Below are 16,564 nucleotides of genomic sequence, written 5' to 3'. Positions count from 1 at the left end.
TTCAATCCATCTGGAAGAGATTTTTGGAGGTTGCAAAGATGAGCACCGCACCCTGGATTGTGGTACTCTTACTAAAGTGAATTCATCTCCAATTGGCTAGCTTCTTCTGGAGACAGATGTACCTTGTCCTGCTTCAAATAGTTATAAAATGCCTGATTCTCTTAGCGCCAAATTATTCTGTTTAATGTATGTCTGTTTGTATGCCCCATAATAAATGAACTTATTTGGGAAGTTTTATTTAACATGTGGCTTACTGTAAAACCTAGATCATTTTTGCTTTATTCAAGCCTCATGACCCATCCCCATCTTATGCACCAGATTTATTGGTTATTGATGAATAAGCATTGCTTTCTCCTTCATAGTTGGGCAAACTGCAAAAGTATCTTATATCTTCTCAATGCATAAACCAAATTTCCATTACTGGCAAACATACATCGCCAAACAAGAGAGATTTATATTCAGAATTTTTGTTCATTAAAAAAAAGTTAGAGGTAATATCACACTAGTGACAGCTTCATGTAAATCCAGATCATGAGGTGTTTATTTATTTTTTTATTATTGTTCTAATGACTTTTGGCATTAGGAGAATTTTAGATTAGCTACAAAGATAAATTGAAGGATAGGAGCTCAGTGAACTGGAGTACAGATAAAGGTGGAGGAAAAAATGGTTATAAAGATACCTGCAAAATGGCAGAGATGAGATTAATAATCACAGGCCTGATGACAAGAATACTTAAATACTCTTAACAACTTCTCACTGTACTCTCTGCAGGCCCACTTTCTAATGCATCAAAGTCATTACAAAGATCACATTTCCTATCAAACTAAGGAAATGTCTTCTATTTCTTTAGCTCAGATGGTAGTAAATCATTATAGCATAATAATAATAATAACAATATCACCCCTTGAGCATTTTCTATACATCAGACATGATTCTAAGTGTTTATTTATACTGACTCATTTAATTCTTCACAATACATCTATGAGATAATTACTATTAATATTTTTACTTTATGGGTGAGGAACTAAGGCACACAGAGCCCAAATATCTTGCCCAAGGACAAACAGGTAGATACCTATTTACTCACTTATTTACTGCCTACCCAAGAGAGGTCACAGCTGAATAAATTTATTCCAGTTTTTACTGCCAGTTGAAGGATATATAACAAGTTCTGAGAAAATGTAGAGGAGAAAAATCACTCTCTTCAATTTCTTGGCTAAATTATTTTCTAGAACTTATCACAAAATTGGTGAAAACTGAGGGGAAGGGTACTCCTCTTCTGCAGATTCCTAAGAAAATTTGAGTGTTGCTTAGAAAGCTGTTACTTTGGACTCTAATGATAATTCCTTGGTTTTGTTCAAATCATTTCAGTGACCACTTTTTGTATCGTTGATTGAGTTAGCCATGAGGTCTTCCCCTTTGTTCAGACATTAAGGCCCTAATCAGAAGTTTTCAATCTCTTTCCTGCCTTAATACATCTAAAGAGTCAGTGCTACACACCGACCAGTCACAGTGGTTCACAATAGCCATGATTCTCAATAGGGGAGTGTGTCTGCCTTGTGGTGCTCATGTGCCCTAAAGGAAACATGTTAGAACCTCGTAAGAGAGAAAGGCAATTGTTTTCAGAAAAAGTGTCCCCATCCCCAGGTTATTATGCTGTATATTCCTATCCTACCTTAAGAATCACCACCCTGAATGCTGGACTAACATTTTTTCAATGTTTTCCTCCTACGGACACCAACTCTGTTTTGACGTTTCAGATTGCTCAGTCTTTGTCATGGTGAAGTTCTTTGGTAAATTGAACATTTATAATCTCAATCTATACAATGTTATTCATTCTAGAAACCAATAATAACCAAACTGTTTTCCAATAACCAATCGGTAGACTGGTTAGGGGAATATTGGAAAAGTAGAAAAGAAAAAAAAGCCTGCTCAACACAAATCATTGTGTTGATCAACTAGACCAGAATTACATGAAAGTCAGCATAATTGACCCTGCTCACAGCTTCATTGTAAACATTAGCTCGGGGTCAGAAAAATGAATGCCCATGAGAAAGCAAATAATGCCTTTCCACAGATTTCCTCATGGCACTTTTAATCTCCTTATTCCTAAGACTATAGATGATGGGATTCACCATAGGGATCACCACAGCATAGAATATGGACACCACCTTGTCCCGGTTTAGGGAGTAGCTGGAACTAGGTCGCATGTACATGAAGAGACCAGAACCATAGAAGAGGGTCACAGCAGTCAGGTGAGAGACACAGGTGCTGAAGGCCTTGGTCCTACCTTTACCTGAGCTGATCTTCAGGACAGCAGCAACAATGTAACCATAAGAGATGAGGACCACAAGGACAGATACCACTCCAACAACAACACCTACAATGAAGTTCACCACCTGGCTGGTGAAGGTATCAGAGCATGACAGAACCAGGACTGGAGGAAGGTCACAGAAGAAGTGGTTGATTGTGTTGGGCCCGCAGAAATCATGCTGATAGACAGAGTATGTTTCAATCAAAGAACTAAGAAATCCACCCACATAGGCCCCAGCCACCATCTTTAAACAAAGTGTATGGGAAATGAGGGCTGTGTAGAGCAATGGGTTACAGATTGCAGCATACCGATCATATGCCATGGCTGCCAAAAGAAAGCATTCAGTCAGCCCCATTCCACAGAAGACAAAGTACTGCACGGCACAGCCAACAAAGGAAATGGTTTTCTGTTCTGTGATAATGTCAGAGAGCATCTTGGGAGTTGTGGAGGACACATAGCAGATATCTAGGAAGGACAGGTTACTGAGGAAGAAGTACATCGGCGTGTGCAGGTGGGAGTCCATCCTGATGAGGACGATGAGGCTCATGTTCCAGGCTAGGGTCAGGAGGTAAATCCCCAGAAATGACACAAAATAGAAAATAGTCATTTGAGGCTGATCCGAAAATCCCAGGAGGATGAATTTTGTGACAATTGTATTGTTCCTTCTTACGGCCATAGATCTGCATCCTGCATAAAGGAAAAGAAACAATTCTGTGATCAGTTAGATTTTGTTTGTTATTATTTGAGTGGATATTTCCTGGAAGATCATATAAACAGTTAATACCAAGGTAAGGTCCTAGCTAGCTACCTGCTAGGCAAAGTCTTCTCAGAGGAAGTCAGCCTATGATAATTTCATGGCACTATTTAAAATCTGTGTGCTATATACTTTGTTGACCAGAAGAGGATCCATCTAATAGAGAAGAGAGTTACTGGGAGTCAGTAATCTGAGTTTTGTCTGCAGTTCCATTCCTAACTCTCTGGGGACCATTGGAAAGTCAGTTCTCCTCTTCAAATGCTCATTTTCTCAATTGAAAAATGAGAGGATTGAATAAGATGAGTATCAAGGTTCCTCTGGGCTTCGGTTTCTCGTGGCTTTTTAGACTTTCTGACTTCAAAATATAAACCCAGGTTAACAATAAAGTTATGAATTTCTTATATTTTATATATCTTTAGTATAAAAATCCAAAAAAGAGCTAAATACAACAGGCTACAATATTTGATATACTCCATTTTGAGGCAGGAAATCCAATCTGTAATAAAGTAGTCTATTCTTTTCAAGTAAAAATAAGAGTACTATATAAATATACATATATAATACATAATATATACATATACATGCATGTTTAGAATTAGAATTTTTTTCTAATTATATAATAAGTTTTTATACAAGTCATTGCATAAAAAGATCAAAATTTGGACTAACTCAATCAACAGTATTATGAGATAGAAGGGCTATGAACATATCTCCTTGAGGGCAGAGGGGAAGCAACACCAAAGTTGACTGAAATTGGATGAGCCATGATGGTCAAGAACAAGAAACCAGTCTTTCCTGAACAAGAAAAGCAGGAGACAGTTCATTACATAATTAAGAATAATATTTTAGAATAGGCAAGGGACAACTTTGATATCATCAGGCTGACCAGATTATCGTTTTGAAGACATGAGGTAAGACCATACACATTTTGCATTAAGAAAGACAGGCTTTTTAGTTAAGAAAGATAGCACTAGCACAAGATCAAATGAGGAAATATAAATGGGTATAAAAAGGCAGAAGTGCCCTAGGGAAAATCCAATGGTAAAATTAAAGTTGCTGGTATTTTATCATTTTTTAAAATTTAATGGCACATGCATGTTTACAACAAATTGCAACTATCTGATTGCATTTCTCTATCATTCATTCATTTTAAAACCTGTTTTACATGAAGAGGTGCTCAACATCACTAATCATCAAGGAAATGAAAATCAAAACTGCAATGAAATATCACCTCACACCCTTTAGGATGGCTGTTATTAAAAAGACAAGAGATAGCAAGTGTTGGCAAGGAGGTAGAGAAAACGGAACCCTTGTACATTGGTGGGAATGTACATTGGTACAGTCACTACAGAAAACAATATGGGGGCCGGCCCCGTGGCTTAGTGGTTAAGTGCGTGCGCTCCCCTGCTGGCAGCCTGGGTTCCGTCCTGGGGCGCACCGACGCACCGCTTCTCCGGCCAAGCTGAGGCCACGTCCCACATACAGCAACTAGAAAGATGTGCAGCTATGGCATGCAGCTGTCTAGTGGGGCTTTGGGGGAATAAATAAATAAATAAAATTAAAAAAAAAAGAAAACAATATGGAGGTTCTTCAAAAAATTAAAAATAGACCTACCATATGATCCAGCAATCCAACTCCTGGGTATATATCCAAAGGAAATGAAGTCTCTCAAAGAGATATCTGCACTTCCATGTTCATTGAAGCATTATTCACAATAGCCAAGATATGGAAACAACCTAAATGTCCATCAATAGACGAATGGATAAAGAAAACGTGAGGGCTGGCCTGGTGGTGTAGCAGTTAAGTTCACACGTTCTGCTTCAGCACCCCAGGGTTTGCCAGTTCGGATCCTAGACGCCAACCTATTCACCGCTCATCAAGACATGTGGAGACGGCATCCCACATAGAAGAGCTACAACTCTACAACTGTGATATACAACTATGTACTGGGGCTTTGGGGAGAAAAAGGAAAAAGGGGAAGATTGGCAACAGATGTTAGTGCAGGACCAATCTTCCTCAAAAACAAAACTGTTTAAAACTGTTGACTGTTTAAAAAAATAAAAATAAAAGTTGACTGAAGAACAATTAAAGTTAAAAAAGAAAAGAAAATGTGAGATATATAGATAGATGATAGATAGATGATGATAGATGACAGATAGATAGATAGATAATGAAATACTATTCAGCCATAAAAGAAGGAAATCTTGTCATTTGCAACAGCAGAGTTGAACATTATGCTAGTGAAATATGCCAGACACAGAAAGGAAAATTATGCATGATCTCACTAACACGTGGAACCTAAAAAACTAAACTCGTAAAACTAGAGAGTAGAATGGTGGTTTCCAGTGGCTGAGGTCAGTGGGCAGGCAGGGGTAGGGGAACGGGGATATGATGGTCAAAGAGTACAGTTTCAATTTTTCAAGAAAAATAAGTTCTGGAGACCTAATGAACAGCATAGTGGCAATAGTTAACATTACTGTATTGTATACTTGAAGTTTTCTAAGAGGATAGATCTTAAATTAAATCTTCTCACACACACCCACACTCAAAGGTAACTATGAGAGTTAATGGATAAGTCATTTAGCTTGATTATGGTGATCTTTTCGCAGTATATGCATATATACAAAATCATCAAGTTTTACACCTTAAATATATACAATTTCTATATGTTAAAGAGATCTCAATAAAAGTGTTAAAATAAATACTGCTTCTAGCTTTGTGTTTTCTAAAAATTTTAAGTCTCCCCACCATCAGTAATTGAGCAGCCAAAACCAAGAAGAGCTGAGACCGCTCTTCACTATGACATCAATCTGTTAATCCCAGCAAAGAGAAAATAAGATGAGCTTGGTGTTTCTTATCTTAATGACATCTTCCCTACCATAATGTAAGCTACTCAAAGGCAGGCAGGGAGTTTTATCTGTTGTGTTTATTAATCTATTCTGAGTCCCTAGAACAGTCTATTGGACACAGGGACAGTAAATATTTGTTGAACACATGAATTTTTTTTCACTACTCATCCTCAGAGCTTAGCAGGGTGTTTGGCTTATAATGAGTGCTCAACTATAATAATATGATATAATCACAAACGCTTATTTAGGGTTTATTGAAAACCAGGCACTGTTCTAAGGACTTGATTTATATTAACTCATTTAACCCTCCATCGAGGTGGGTAGAGTTACTCCACCGTTTTACAGATAAAATTTGGAATAGGCTGTTTGAATTTATAATTGTCATCTGTTGGATGAATGAGATGAGAGAGAAGGAGCTGGACTTACTGAATTACTTTAGGCAGAAGTGTCCTGAGATCTCATGCTATAGGAGAAAAATTATTGATTGCTTTGCTGTAATAACATCATTTTCAAATTTCAGTTCACCTGCATTTCCCACTGGCTCCATGCAAGGTTTCTGATTGAGTCAATTTTTTATACTTTGGCCTCATGCAAGTAGCAATATCTGTTTCTGGAATCCCTGCTCCTTTATTACCCAGTCTTCAAAATGTCCTTTGGGAGTTCATTATTTTAATGGGCAGGAGTAGCCACACTCTTTTTCCACATGGCTGCCCGTCCACTCACACCTGAGTCCAAAATAAAAGCCAAGAAATCAGTAGAACCAAACATTTCTGAGCACTAATTGCTCTCTGGGTAATGGGGAAAGAGGCCAACCATCCATCGCCATAGTCTTATTTACAATCCCCTTCGTTATGTTCCTCTGAGCTTTCCCTGATCTGGGTCCAGGAAGATTTCCTTTTGCTTTGATGGACAACTTACTCTTCATTGGAAGTAAACTACACACAAACAGATCAAGCCTTGTCCTAATATACGGTGTTTAAAAACATAGATTTCCAACTGAGAGAGTTGAGTTCAAATTCTAGCTCTGCCATTTTATCCATATAAACATGTACTAAGTTTTAAAATCTCTTAAATAATCAGTATCCTCACTTGTAAAACTGATGTAATAACTATAATACCTACCTCAAAAGCGTTGTTGAAATAATGGAATTAGATATGAATAATATCTAATTCCTATCTTAGCACAGTGTCTGATGAATAGATATCACTCAATGAATGTTAACTAATAACATCATTAACTCTGTCTCTAGGATCATGACCGAGAGCTCTTTCCTTCCTGACACTTTGTTGTGACTCATTTTCATAGTGATAAAAACAGTTCTCTTACTCTTTAATATTTTGGGTGCTACTCCTAGCCCTGGTGGTCTAGTGGTTAATATTCAGTGCTTTCACTGCCATGGCCCTTATTCATTTCCCAGTCAGGGATCCACACCACTCATCTGTAGGCTGTCATACTGTGATGGCTATTTGTTGCTGTGATGCTGCAAGTTATGCCCCTGGTATTTCAGATACCAGCAGCGTCCCCATGTGGACAGGTTTCAGTGGAGTTTCCAGACTAAGGCATAGGAGGAAGAAGGACCTGGCCACACACTTCCGAAAAAATTAGCCATGAAAACTCTATGAATACCAACAGGGCATTGTCTGATATAGTGGTGGAAGGTGAGAGGATGGCCCAAAAAACCAGCAGAGTTCTGCTCTGCTGTACAACAAGAGGATCACTAGGAGTCAGAATCAACTCCATGGCACTAAAAACAACAAACTCTCAGCACTGCTAGCACCTGGATGAGTCAAATAACATCTCCACCACTGCCCAGCCTGAGAAAATTGGAATCATTCTCCAAAAACCCCTTAATCTCTGAAAGTCTGAAATCTTGAGATGTTGATTTCCTGTTTTTTGAAACTTTTTAAGCAGGAATAAAATTTACAAAAAGGAGTTAATCTGGGGGCCAGCCCAATGGTATAGCAGCTCAGTTCACATGCTCCACTTCAGCGGCCTGGGGTTAGCAGGTTCAGATCCTGGGCACGGATCTATGCATTGCTTATCAAGCCATGTTGTAGCAGCATCCCATATAAAGTAGAGGAAGATGGGCATGAATGTTATCCCAGAGGCAACCTTCTTCAGCAAGAAAGAGAAAGATTGACAACAGGCTGAATCTTCCTCAAAAAAAAAAAAAAAGAAGAAGTTAATCTGTTTCATGGAGATCAAGTTTAGCAATCCATAGTTGGAAAATAAAAATTAATTAAAGTACAGAAATATCTTCTATATGAAGGAATATCATTACTGAGACTCTTGACACACAAGGTTATAGACTGAATTTAGGGAAAGAAATTTAGCAACTGAGATCTTTGAAAGAAAAAGAGTTAAGTGACTCCCAAAATAGACTGCAAACAAGAGAAGGCAAGGAAGTTCTTCATCAAGAGAAGCATATTTAGCTAGGATTGGAAATCAACTGTCCTAGGAGATCCTGAGGCTAGAAAAGACTGATAAAAGAGGATGGTAATAGATTTCCTCTGTCATACCAACTCTGATTTTAGTGATAATAATTATCTACAAAATAAGATTGAGAAGCTCAAGAATAAAGAGCAAATTATAAATTAACAATATCTGCATTGGACAAGATAATGTAAAGTGGAGACACTAGATGTATTTGTCAACCTATTCTACAAGAAATTTAAGAACTAGAAAGAGAGGATGTCAACACCATGGTGGAGTGAGCTCTCCCTCTAGACTCTCCCCCCAAGATACAATAAAAAGGACATGCATATGCTAACAGAGGACGCTCACACAACACAAAAGATGTCTGAGAGACCCACTCAGCCATACTTCTGAAGGTGGAGGTGCTGGACCCCCCAGAGGAAGTGGAAGGAGGTAAGAAGAGCTCCTCTCCCTCCCCAGCAGTGACCCTGGGCTCCACGGTGTGTGGCTCTGAGAGGAGAGGGGAGGGGAGGCCCTCCACAGGAACACCATCACTCTCCAAGTTCCCTCAGAGCACATGGGAAAGACCGACACAGAGGTAACTGAACTGTTGCAGGGTGTCTTCATCAAGCTAGCACCCCAGGAGAGCAGATAGTGCAGGAAGAGCCAGAAGACCCCAGGATCATGCAAGCAAAACAAAGTGCTGCTCCTCCTGCCCCGCACTCCAGCTCAGCCGGTAGGCCTGAGTGCCCATGCATTCCTTAGAAAAGCAGCAGCTAGACTCCAGGGATTTCAGCAAGTTCAGAATAAACAGATCTTGATCCCTTCCCGGTGATGGTACGTGGAAGATGCAACCAGATACTATCACTATGCAGAGGCACAAATCCATGTCATTAAGCAGTATGAAAAAATATATATCTCCAGACCAGAAGGAAAAATACAAGCACCCAGAAATCAATCCAAAAGGCACAGAAATTTATAATCTAAATGATAGAGAATTCAAAATAGCTGTCATAAAAAAGCTCAACAAGTTACAAGAAAATACAGATAGACAGTTAAATGAAATCAGGAACTTCTTCACAGAAGAGATTGAAACTATAAAGAAAAGCCAATCAGTAATGTTGGAGATGAAAAACACAATAGAGGAGATAAAGAAAAATCTGAAGTCTTTAAATAGCATAGCTGACAATATGGAGGATAGAATTAGCAATCTAGAAGATAGAAATACAGAAATGTTTCAGGTGGAGGAGGAGAGAGAACTAAGAGTAAAAAGAAGTGAAGAAATTCTCTGAGAACTATCTGACTCTATTAGGAAACGCAACATAAGGGTTATAGGTATTTCAGAGGGAAGAAAGAGGGGAAAAGGAGCAGAGAGCTTGTTCAAAGAAGTAATAGCTGAGAACTCCCCAAACCTGGGCAAGAAGGTGGAGATACAAGTGAATGAAGCCAAAATATCTCCTAACTATATCACCTTAAAAAAACTTTGGGTTAGGCAAAAATGTCCTAGATACAGCACCAAAAGCACAATCCATAAAAGAAAAAAAGTGATAAATCAGACACTAAAATTAAGTACTTCTGTTCTTGAAAGACATTAAGTGCATGGACGACAAGCTAGAGACTGGAAGAAAATATTTGCAAGTCATACATTTGATAAAGTACTTGTATCCAGAAAAAAAGTCAGTATTTCTTAAAAAAAATAATAAATAAGTTGGCAAAAAATTTGAACATGTACTTCAGCAAATATATATATATAAGTGGACGTATGATACTCAACATCACTGTTTGTCAGGAAAATGCAAGCTAAAACCAAAATGAAATCCCACATAGCCCTCTTACAATAGCAATATTAAAAAATTAAAAATTCTGACAATACCAAGAGCTGGAAAAGATAGAGAACAACTAATACTCTCATACATTTCTCATAAAAATGAAAAATTTTTACATCCACCTTAAAAAACATTTTAGTAGTTTCTTATCAAATTAAGCATAAATTTACCATATGACCCAGCAATCTCACTTCTAGATATATCCCCAAGTAAAATAAAAATCTATGCTCTCAAGAAAACCTGTATGAAAATGTTCATAGCAGCTTTATTCACAATGACCCACAACTGAAAACCACCCATTGTCCCTCAACTGCAGAATGATTAAGTAAATTGTGTTATAGTCACACAATGGAATACTACTTAGCAATAAAAAGGGGTGTACTACTGATGCACACAACAATATGGGTGAATCACAAATGCATGACGCTAAGTCAAAAAAACCAGACTCAGAATTCATAAGTCCTGCTGCCCAATATATTAACTTTGTCCGTCTTGTCTCTAGAGGTTCAGCATTACCACTTGCCTTGACAATAAAATCAGGACATCTTCTCAATGACAGCATCTCTCACTGTCATTCTATCATGCTGCTTTTCAAAGACACTGGTTTTCCCCTTTCTATTGTTCTTTAATGCCTTAATGAAGGGACTTCCCTCTTAGCCCTCTAGATAGATGTGGTTGGGAGGGGGATTAGAGTGCAGATCCCTCATGATAAACCTACTTTAACATTTCTACTTCCCTGAGACTTTGAATTCTTTCCTTTTTATTGAGCCACAGAAGATCTGCTATCTCAACCTATTGAATGCAGGCTACTGCTTAATCCAGTAGTGTTACAGCCATCCCCAGATGACCGAGTGAAGACAATAAATCCAAAATCCAAAGTATATAATTAAGTTTTACCCAATCTAATATTATAGTCTATCTTTCTTGCTAACACTTTTAGGATCCATTCTACATATATTCCCCCTAGATTTTCCCAAAATAATTCAATATCTTTCAAGCTTGGGAGGAATAATTTCTCTTCTCAAAGGTCATACTTGGCACTTGCCTTCCTGGAACATGCTGAAATTTTAATCTAATTATGGTCTGGCAGCAACAAAGGCTGATTTTGTGGGTATCGAGGGAATAGGCATCCCCTTGCAAGGCAATTGCTTTACATGAGGCTAAGAGCTAGTCATTGAGCAAGGAAAGGCTAGTCTCTTCAGACAGGTTAAGAAGGCCTATGCTCATGGCTAGGGAGGCTGGGGGTAATTTGGGAGTTCAAGATTGTCAACTTCCTTTGAGCCTATTCAAATGCCCTGAACCCAGATTTCAGGGTCTTGCTCTTTTTCAAACATGTCATAACTTTAATTCAAGAGGCTCTGCAACCTGCACAATTAAATTTGGATCTGATTTTAAGTCTTATTGACCTTTAACCCTCAAGAAATAAAAATTTTAGAGCCTCTGTAGAGGCTCTCTGGTTGTCTGGGAAGTGAGCTGAGATCTGAAAACCCAAAGCTGGTCGTTTTCTTTCCATATGCTCTCCAGTGGAGTCAGAAACAGCCAAGCCATCTAATAGTCATAGTAGTCATCATTACTAACATAATAGTCAAGTGCAGCAGTTGCTTGGTTTTCCAAAGCTTGCCTTAAGTGAAATCTTCATCTGGAGCAGCTCCATTAATAAGTAAGCACCATACGAGTAAAGTCCTTGTGTTGTCTTCTATTATGTGTATTTTCCGTGAGTTACACAGTGCCTGGCACAGAATAGGAATTAACAAAGACTTACAGAAAGGAGGAATGAGTGATCTCTCCTTTATTCATATTTTCCCTGGAATTCTATTCCTCAGCCTCTCCTGGATGTCTCCCCCTCTATCTCTTTCTCTGTCTGATTAGATAACTTTATCTCCCTTAATTGGCCATGGAGCTGGGATCAATATTCCACTATTTATTGCAGTTATTTTTAAAAGATGACAGTTCGATATTCTCAGTTTAAGAAACAAGTGAATCAGATCTTCTATTTTTCTCCCTTCACCTGCAAACACATAAATTAATGGCTTCCTTTTTGTTGAGTGTCTGGCCCCAAATTATTTATCATTTGTACGTGGCCATCCATAGAATAAAAATTCTACACCTTTATACTATATCATGCTATATGAGAGAAGTTTCTAAAAATTTTAGGGGAAAAAAATCCCTGTATCTGACGTCTTTCTCCTGGAGGGAGAGAGTAGGTTTCTGTGCAGAACATGGATTTATGAGTTGAGTGGTACGATTGACCATATCAACATATTTATGTGCAATTGAGTTCCAAAACGAAAACATGTATTATACATTCATATGCAGGATTTAGTGTCACATAGGCAGGGGTTCAAATATTGAATCAATCCCTTGTTAGTTGTAAAATTTTGAACAACTTACTTAGCTTCCCTGAATCTCAGTTTCCTCCTTACAGGGGGGTTTTTGCAGGAGTTAGTGAGCTAACATACGTAAAACACCTAATACAGTGCTTAGCACATAGAAGGAGCTCAATAAGGTTGAGTTCCCATCCACTTAACATACTTCAGGCCAAAGAAGTTCTATGAAGGAGTGGAAAGGAGTTTGTTTGTTTGTTTGTTTGTTTACAATCTTGCTTTCTTCTGCAGAGTAGGTGTTTATCTTGTCTTATGTGTCCCAATGCTATCTTGAGCTGTTCATCATGTACTACCAGAAGAGGTATTGATTAGCCTTGGAGGATTGGAGGAGTTGGCCATTGGGATGGAGTTGAATAAGCATTGCCTTCAGAGCACTTATATGAGTACACTACCCCAGAGATCAATTAATTACAAATCTGTGAAGTTTGGATAATACATTTCTTTCTCTTTCAAAAGAGACTCTCAAGAGCAAATATAACGAAACATCTCCAAGGAGAGGGAAAAAAACCTCTCTCAAATTCCCCCTGCAATCCCAGCTTTGAAACACTTCTAAAATGACCCCAAATGCAGATATTAGCAGATACCAGAAATGCAGAATCTTTCTTAAAGATTACATCCTTACTTTTCTCTCTGTGTGACTTTTCCCTCCACTTTTCTGCCCAAACTTACATTCTATGCACCAATTGGATATTTTGATCTTTGATGAACAAACAAGCCTCAAGCTTGCTTTCCAAACTCATTAGTGCTTTGGAGATTGGAAGCAGGTACCAAAGCCTGATTAAACTCCTTCCAAAGCCCAACTCAAGACAAGTATCAGCTAAAGGACAGACAGAACAAGAGGGAGAGGGTGAGTGCAGTCATTCATCTTTTACTTTTTATCTTCATGCCCATATTCATCTCACTTTATAGAGCACCCTAGATCTACAAGCCCATATAGATGACGAAGGAATTCTTTGAATTTCAGTTTTTCTCCATGTACCTCTCAATTCTATCTGTCTTACCCTAAATTCAGCCCCAGTCTTACCTTACTGCTCTGTTGATGGGCCTCCTGAACCATGTTTGACCCCTTGCAACTAGGGAAGAGATTTAAGAATAAGTGAAATTTCTGAAGGAATTGCTATGCCCCTAAACACAGCCCCAATTATTAGTAAATAGTCTGAAAAGTGATTTGGAAGGCTTATAATCTGGGCAGACTTTACATAGCAGATTTTCCAAATACTGCAGAGACCTCTAATATCTAAAATACCTCCTTCTTTTTTCTGACTGATGGCTTGAATTTTACCATCTGAATATGAATTCTTGGATTAAAGTCTTGGTACCTTTTGAATTCTCACCTTACTTTGAGAGGGACTCTTTCAGCTCCATTAACCATTTGTACATTTGGATGAGGGACAGACCTAGAAGAGCAAGACCTTGAGGGGACCAGGTTCCTGAAGAAGTGAGAGGAGGAGGCATCATGAAGTGAAGGACAGAGCCCAGATCAGAAGTGATGGGGAAATCACAGAAAACCCACACCAACTCCATAATTTGGCTGAGTTTCTCCTTGTCATTATTCCATTTTTTTTCTTCCATCACGAACTGCATCTGTTAAGCTCAACCTAGGCAGATTTTGTTATAAAATTTAACACTTGCCATTTTTGATAAATGATGGGCTGAGTCACAAATCAACTCTACCAGGTCCCGTCAATTCCTGAATGTCTTCTATGTGCAAGGTACTATGATAGGTGCTTAATTTTACTGTATTATTGTATCTTCACTATGGCCTTGAAGGCTAGGGTCATTCACAAAGAGGCATCTGCAGCATCTATGAATCCAATGAGGTCACTGAGCCTCTCAAACTCTCCTTCTTCAGCTCTGTGAAATAGGCCTGGTGTTGATTATACCTGTATCATAGGATTGTAGGGGGACCAGACTCAGATCAATCTGAGCCTCTCTGAGTTTGCTACAAGAGTGAAGATTTCCTTTCTCAAAGGAAGAAGCACCTCTTCGTGAGCAGAGTTTAGTGACATAAAGCACTCCACACAACTCTTAATATACCTTTCATTTAATGTTCTAGGATAAGATTCAGAGAATCCATGTGTGGGAATAAAACCTTGGATATTCTTTTCCTTTTGTTTCAATTTGTTCAGCTTCACTTTCTGTTTCTGAAGTTGGGAAATTTCATCCTTAAATAAGGAAGTTCTCCACCCTAATGGCAACATTCAAAATAGACTGTCAGTTGACCCATCAACTCCAGATAATTAAATTCTTCAATCTCACTCCTAAACACTTTTTACAAACCTACATGGTCCATCAGTGAATTCTTTATTTCTGTAAAATAGGCACACTTCAACCTACCACAGAAGAAGGAAGTGTTTCCAAAATAAGGTTAAGTTTCATGAATAATTCTTTATGAAATATTCACTGCTGATAGCAATCACAATCTCAATTTATTAAGCAAACATCCTATCTCAAGACCTATGAGCTTTTCACGCATTATCTTAAGCAATCCTCAAACAACTCTGTTAAGTAGTCACTGTTATCCCCATTTTACAAATGGAGAAATTGAAGCTCAGAAAGGCTAAATGAGTTGCCCAACATCCCACAGCTGGCAAATGGCAGAGACAGGATTAGAACCAGGCTTGTCCTGAAGCAGACCAGGAATATTAGGCACCAACTTATGCCCTTTCCCTTTCTGCTAACCTGAATAGGTGCCGCAAATGACCTTGAATCACATCACAGACCTCAGATCTCTACCTTGCTAAATGGCTGACCCGACACAGAATGGGTGAGGGCTCCACCAGAGCTGTTTTTGTTTAGCTCCCAATTTCTCCATGTGGCTCCACATCTTCACTAGGTTATGTCAAACTTTGCTGCAGGTCCTTTTCTTTTCTTCAAAAAAAAGAATCCTCTCCTGATCCTGAGTAGTCTATACACCTGTCACAAACAGGTGCATAACCTCTAAACATAGGTTAAGTCTTAAAGCCATATATTTACAAGATTGGAACTAGTATGAGAGGTCTCAGAAACTCTGTGCAAATGATGGCATGGTGATGGCTAAAAGGAGCTTCACATTCTCTTATTAGCCAAATTTGAGAGTTTTAGCACTGAAAAATCTGTAGCAGGAGCTATGGGGTGGGAAGAGAGTGGGCTCTAATTCCAAGGGCATCTCTCTGTGCAGTTTCTGAGAAGAAAGTTAAGAAGGTCAACGAGACCTTGACTGACTGGCAGTGGGTAGCTATACATTGACTTATGAAAAACTGGGGATATTAAAATGAAGTGGCTCACCTAAATTGAGCAAGAAAAAATCATAGCAAATAGAGAAAGAGTTACTTCCCAAATTGTGAAGTCACTGACTTGGAATGATTTCTATAATATATGTAAGTTGTAGAGGGTCTATGATACATACAGCCACACACACATATATATACTTGCACATGAAAGGCATACATCAAAATGTTACGAGCTGTTATTTCAGGAGACAGATGTTGTAATTTCTGGTTTCAAGGGTTTTTTTGCATTGATCAGAAACTGCCCACGATTTTTAGGTTCAATATTTCACAGTTGTTTATTGATCAAATTATTTTACAGTTCTCAGATATTGCTTTAAAATTCATAAAATAACATTTCTATTTTGAAAAATAAAATGAGATTTGTGAGACTCACCTGTATTTTAATAGATAAGTAGAAGAGGCTAAAAATATGGTTTAAAAGATGGGGTAATTTTTCTGATTTCTAAATTGTTTGGGTTAAAATCTTAAGAAGGATCAAGATATATTCTAAATCTTTAAGGGTCATTCACCGTGAGTCACCAGGCCCTCTGATCACACTCTTCCTAGTGCCTTCTACAGAGACAAGACCTCAGCTTTAGAGATCTACTGATAGCAAGAGTTCTCTTCTGCTTTATGCGGATTGAGACTTAGTGTGGATGTGTGAGGGGGTGATGGGAATTCTTATAGGTGTGGATTGGATGAAATCAAGTCCCTGATCTTGAAAGATGCTTCATACGCTGAAAATTATAAGAATTTGATTGAGGATACT

At 38.3% G+C, this 16,564-nt stretch overlaps 1 protein-coding gene across 1 annotated transcript in view; it reads right to left on the bottom strand.

Annotated features, from left to right (window-relative positions):
- Positions 1 to 441: 441 nt before the first annotated feature.
- Positions 442 to 16,564, bottom strand: part of LOC131395012 (olfactory receptor 5A2) — a 60,365-nt gene continuing 44,242 nt past the window's right edge. The window contains exons 2-3 of the mRNA XM_058526786.1: positions 4,684 to 4,805; positions 442 to 3,002 (exon numbers count right to left, since the gene is read on the bottom strand). Coding sequence (XP_058382769.1) covers positions 2,032 to 2,991 — 960 coding nt within the window. The 5' untranslated portion in view covers positions 2,992 to 3,002; positions 4,684 to 4,805 and the 3' untranslated portion in view covers positions 442 to 2,031. The remainder of the gene's footprint in view (positions 3,003 to 4,683; positions 4,806 to 16,564) is intronic.

The sequence above is a fragment of the Diceros bicornis genome, chromosome 31 (genome assembly GCF_020826845.1).
Source record: "Diceros bicornis minor isolate mBicDic1 chromosome 31, mDicBic1.mat.cur, whole genome shotgun sequence".
Lineage (NCBI taxonomy): Eukaryota > Metazoa > Chordata > Mammalia > Perissodactyla > Rhinocerotidae > Diceros > Diceros bicornis.
This window is presented reverse-complemented; position numbering and strand designations above follow the sequence as displayed.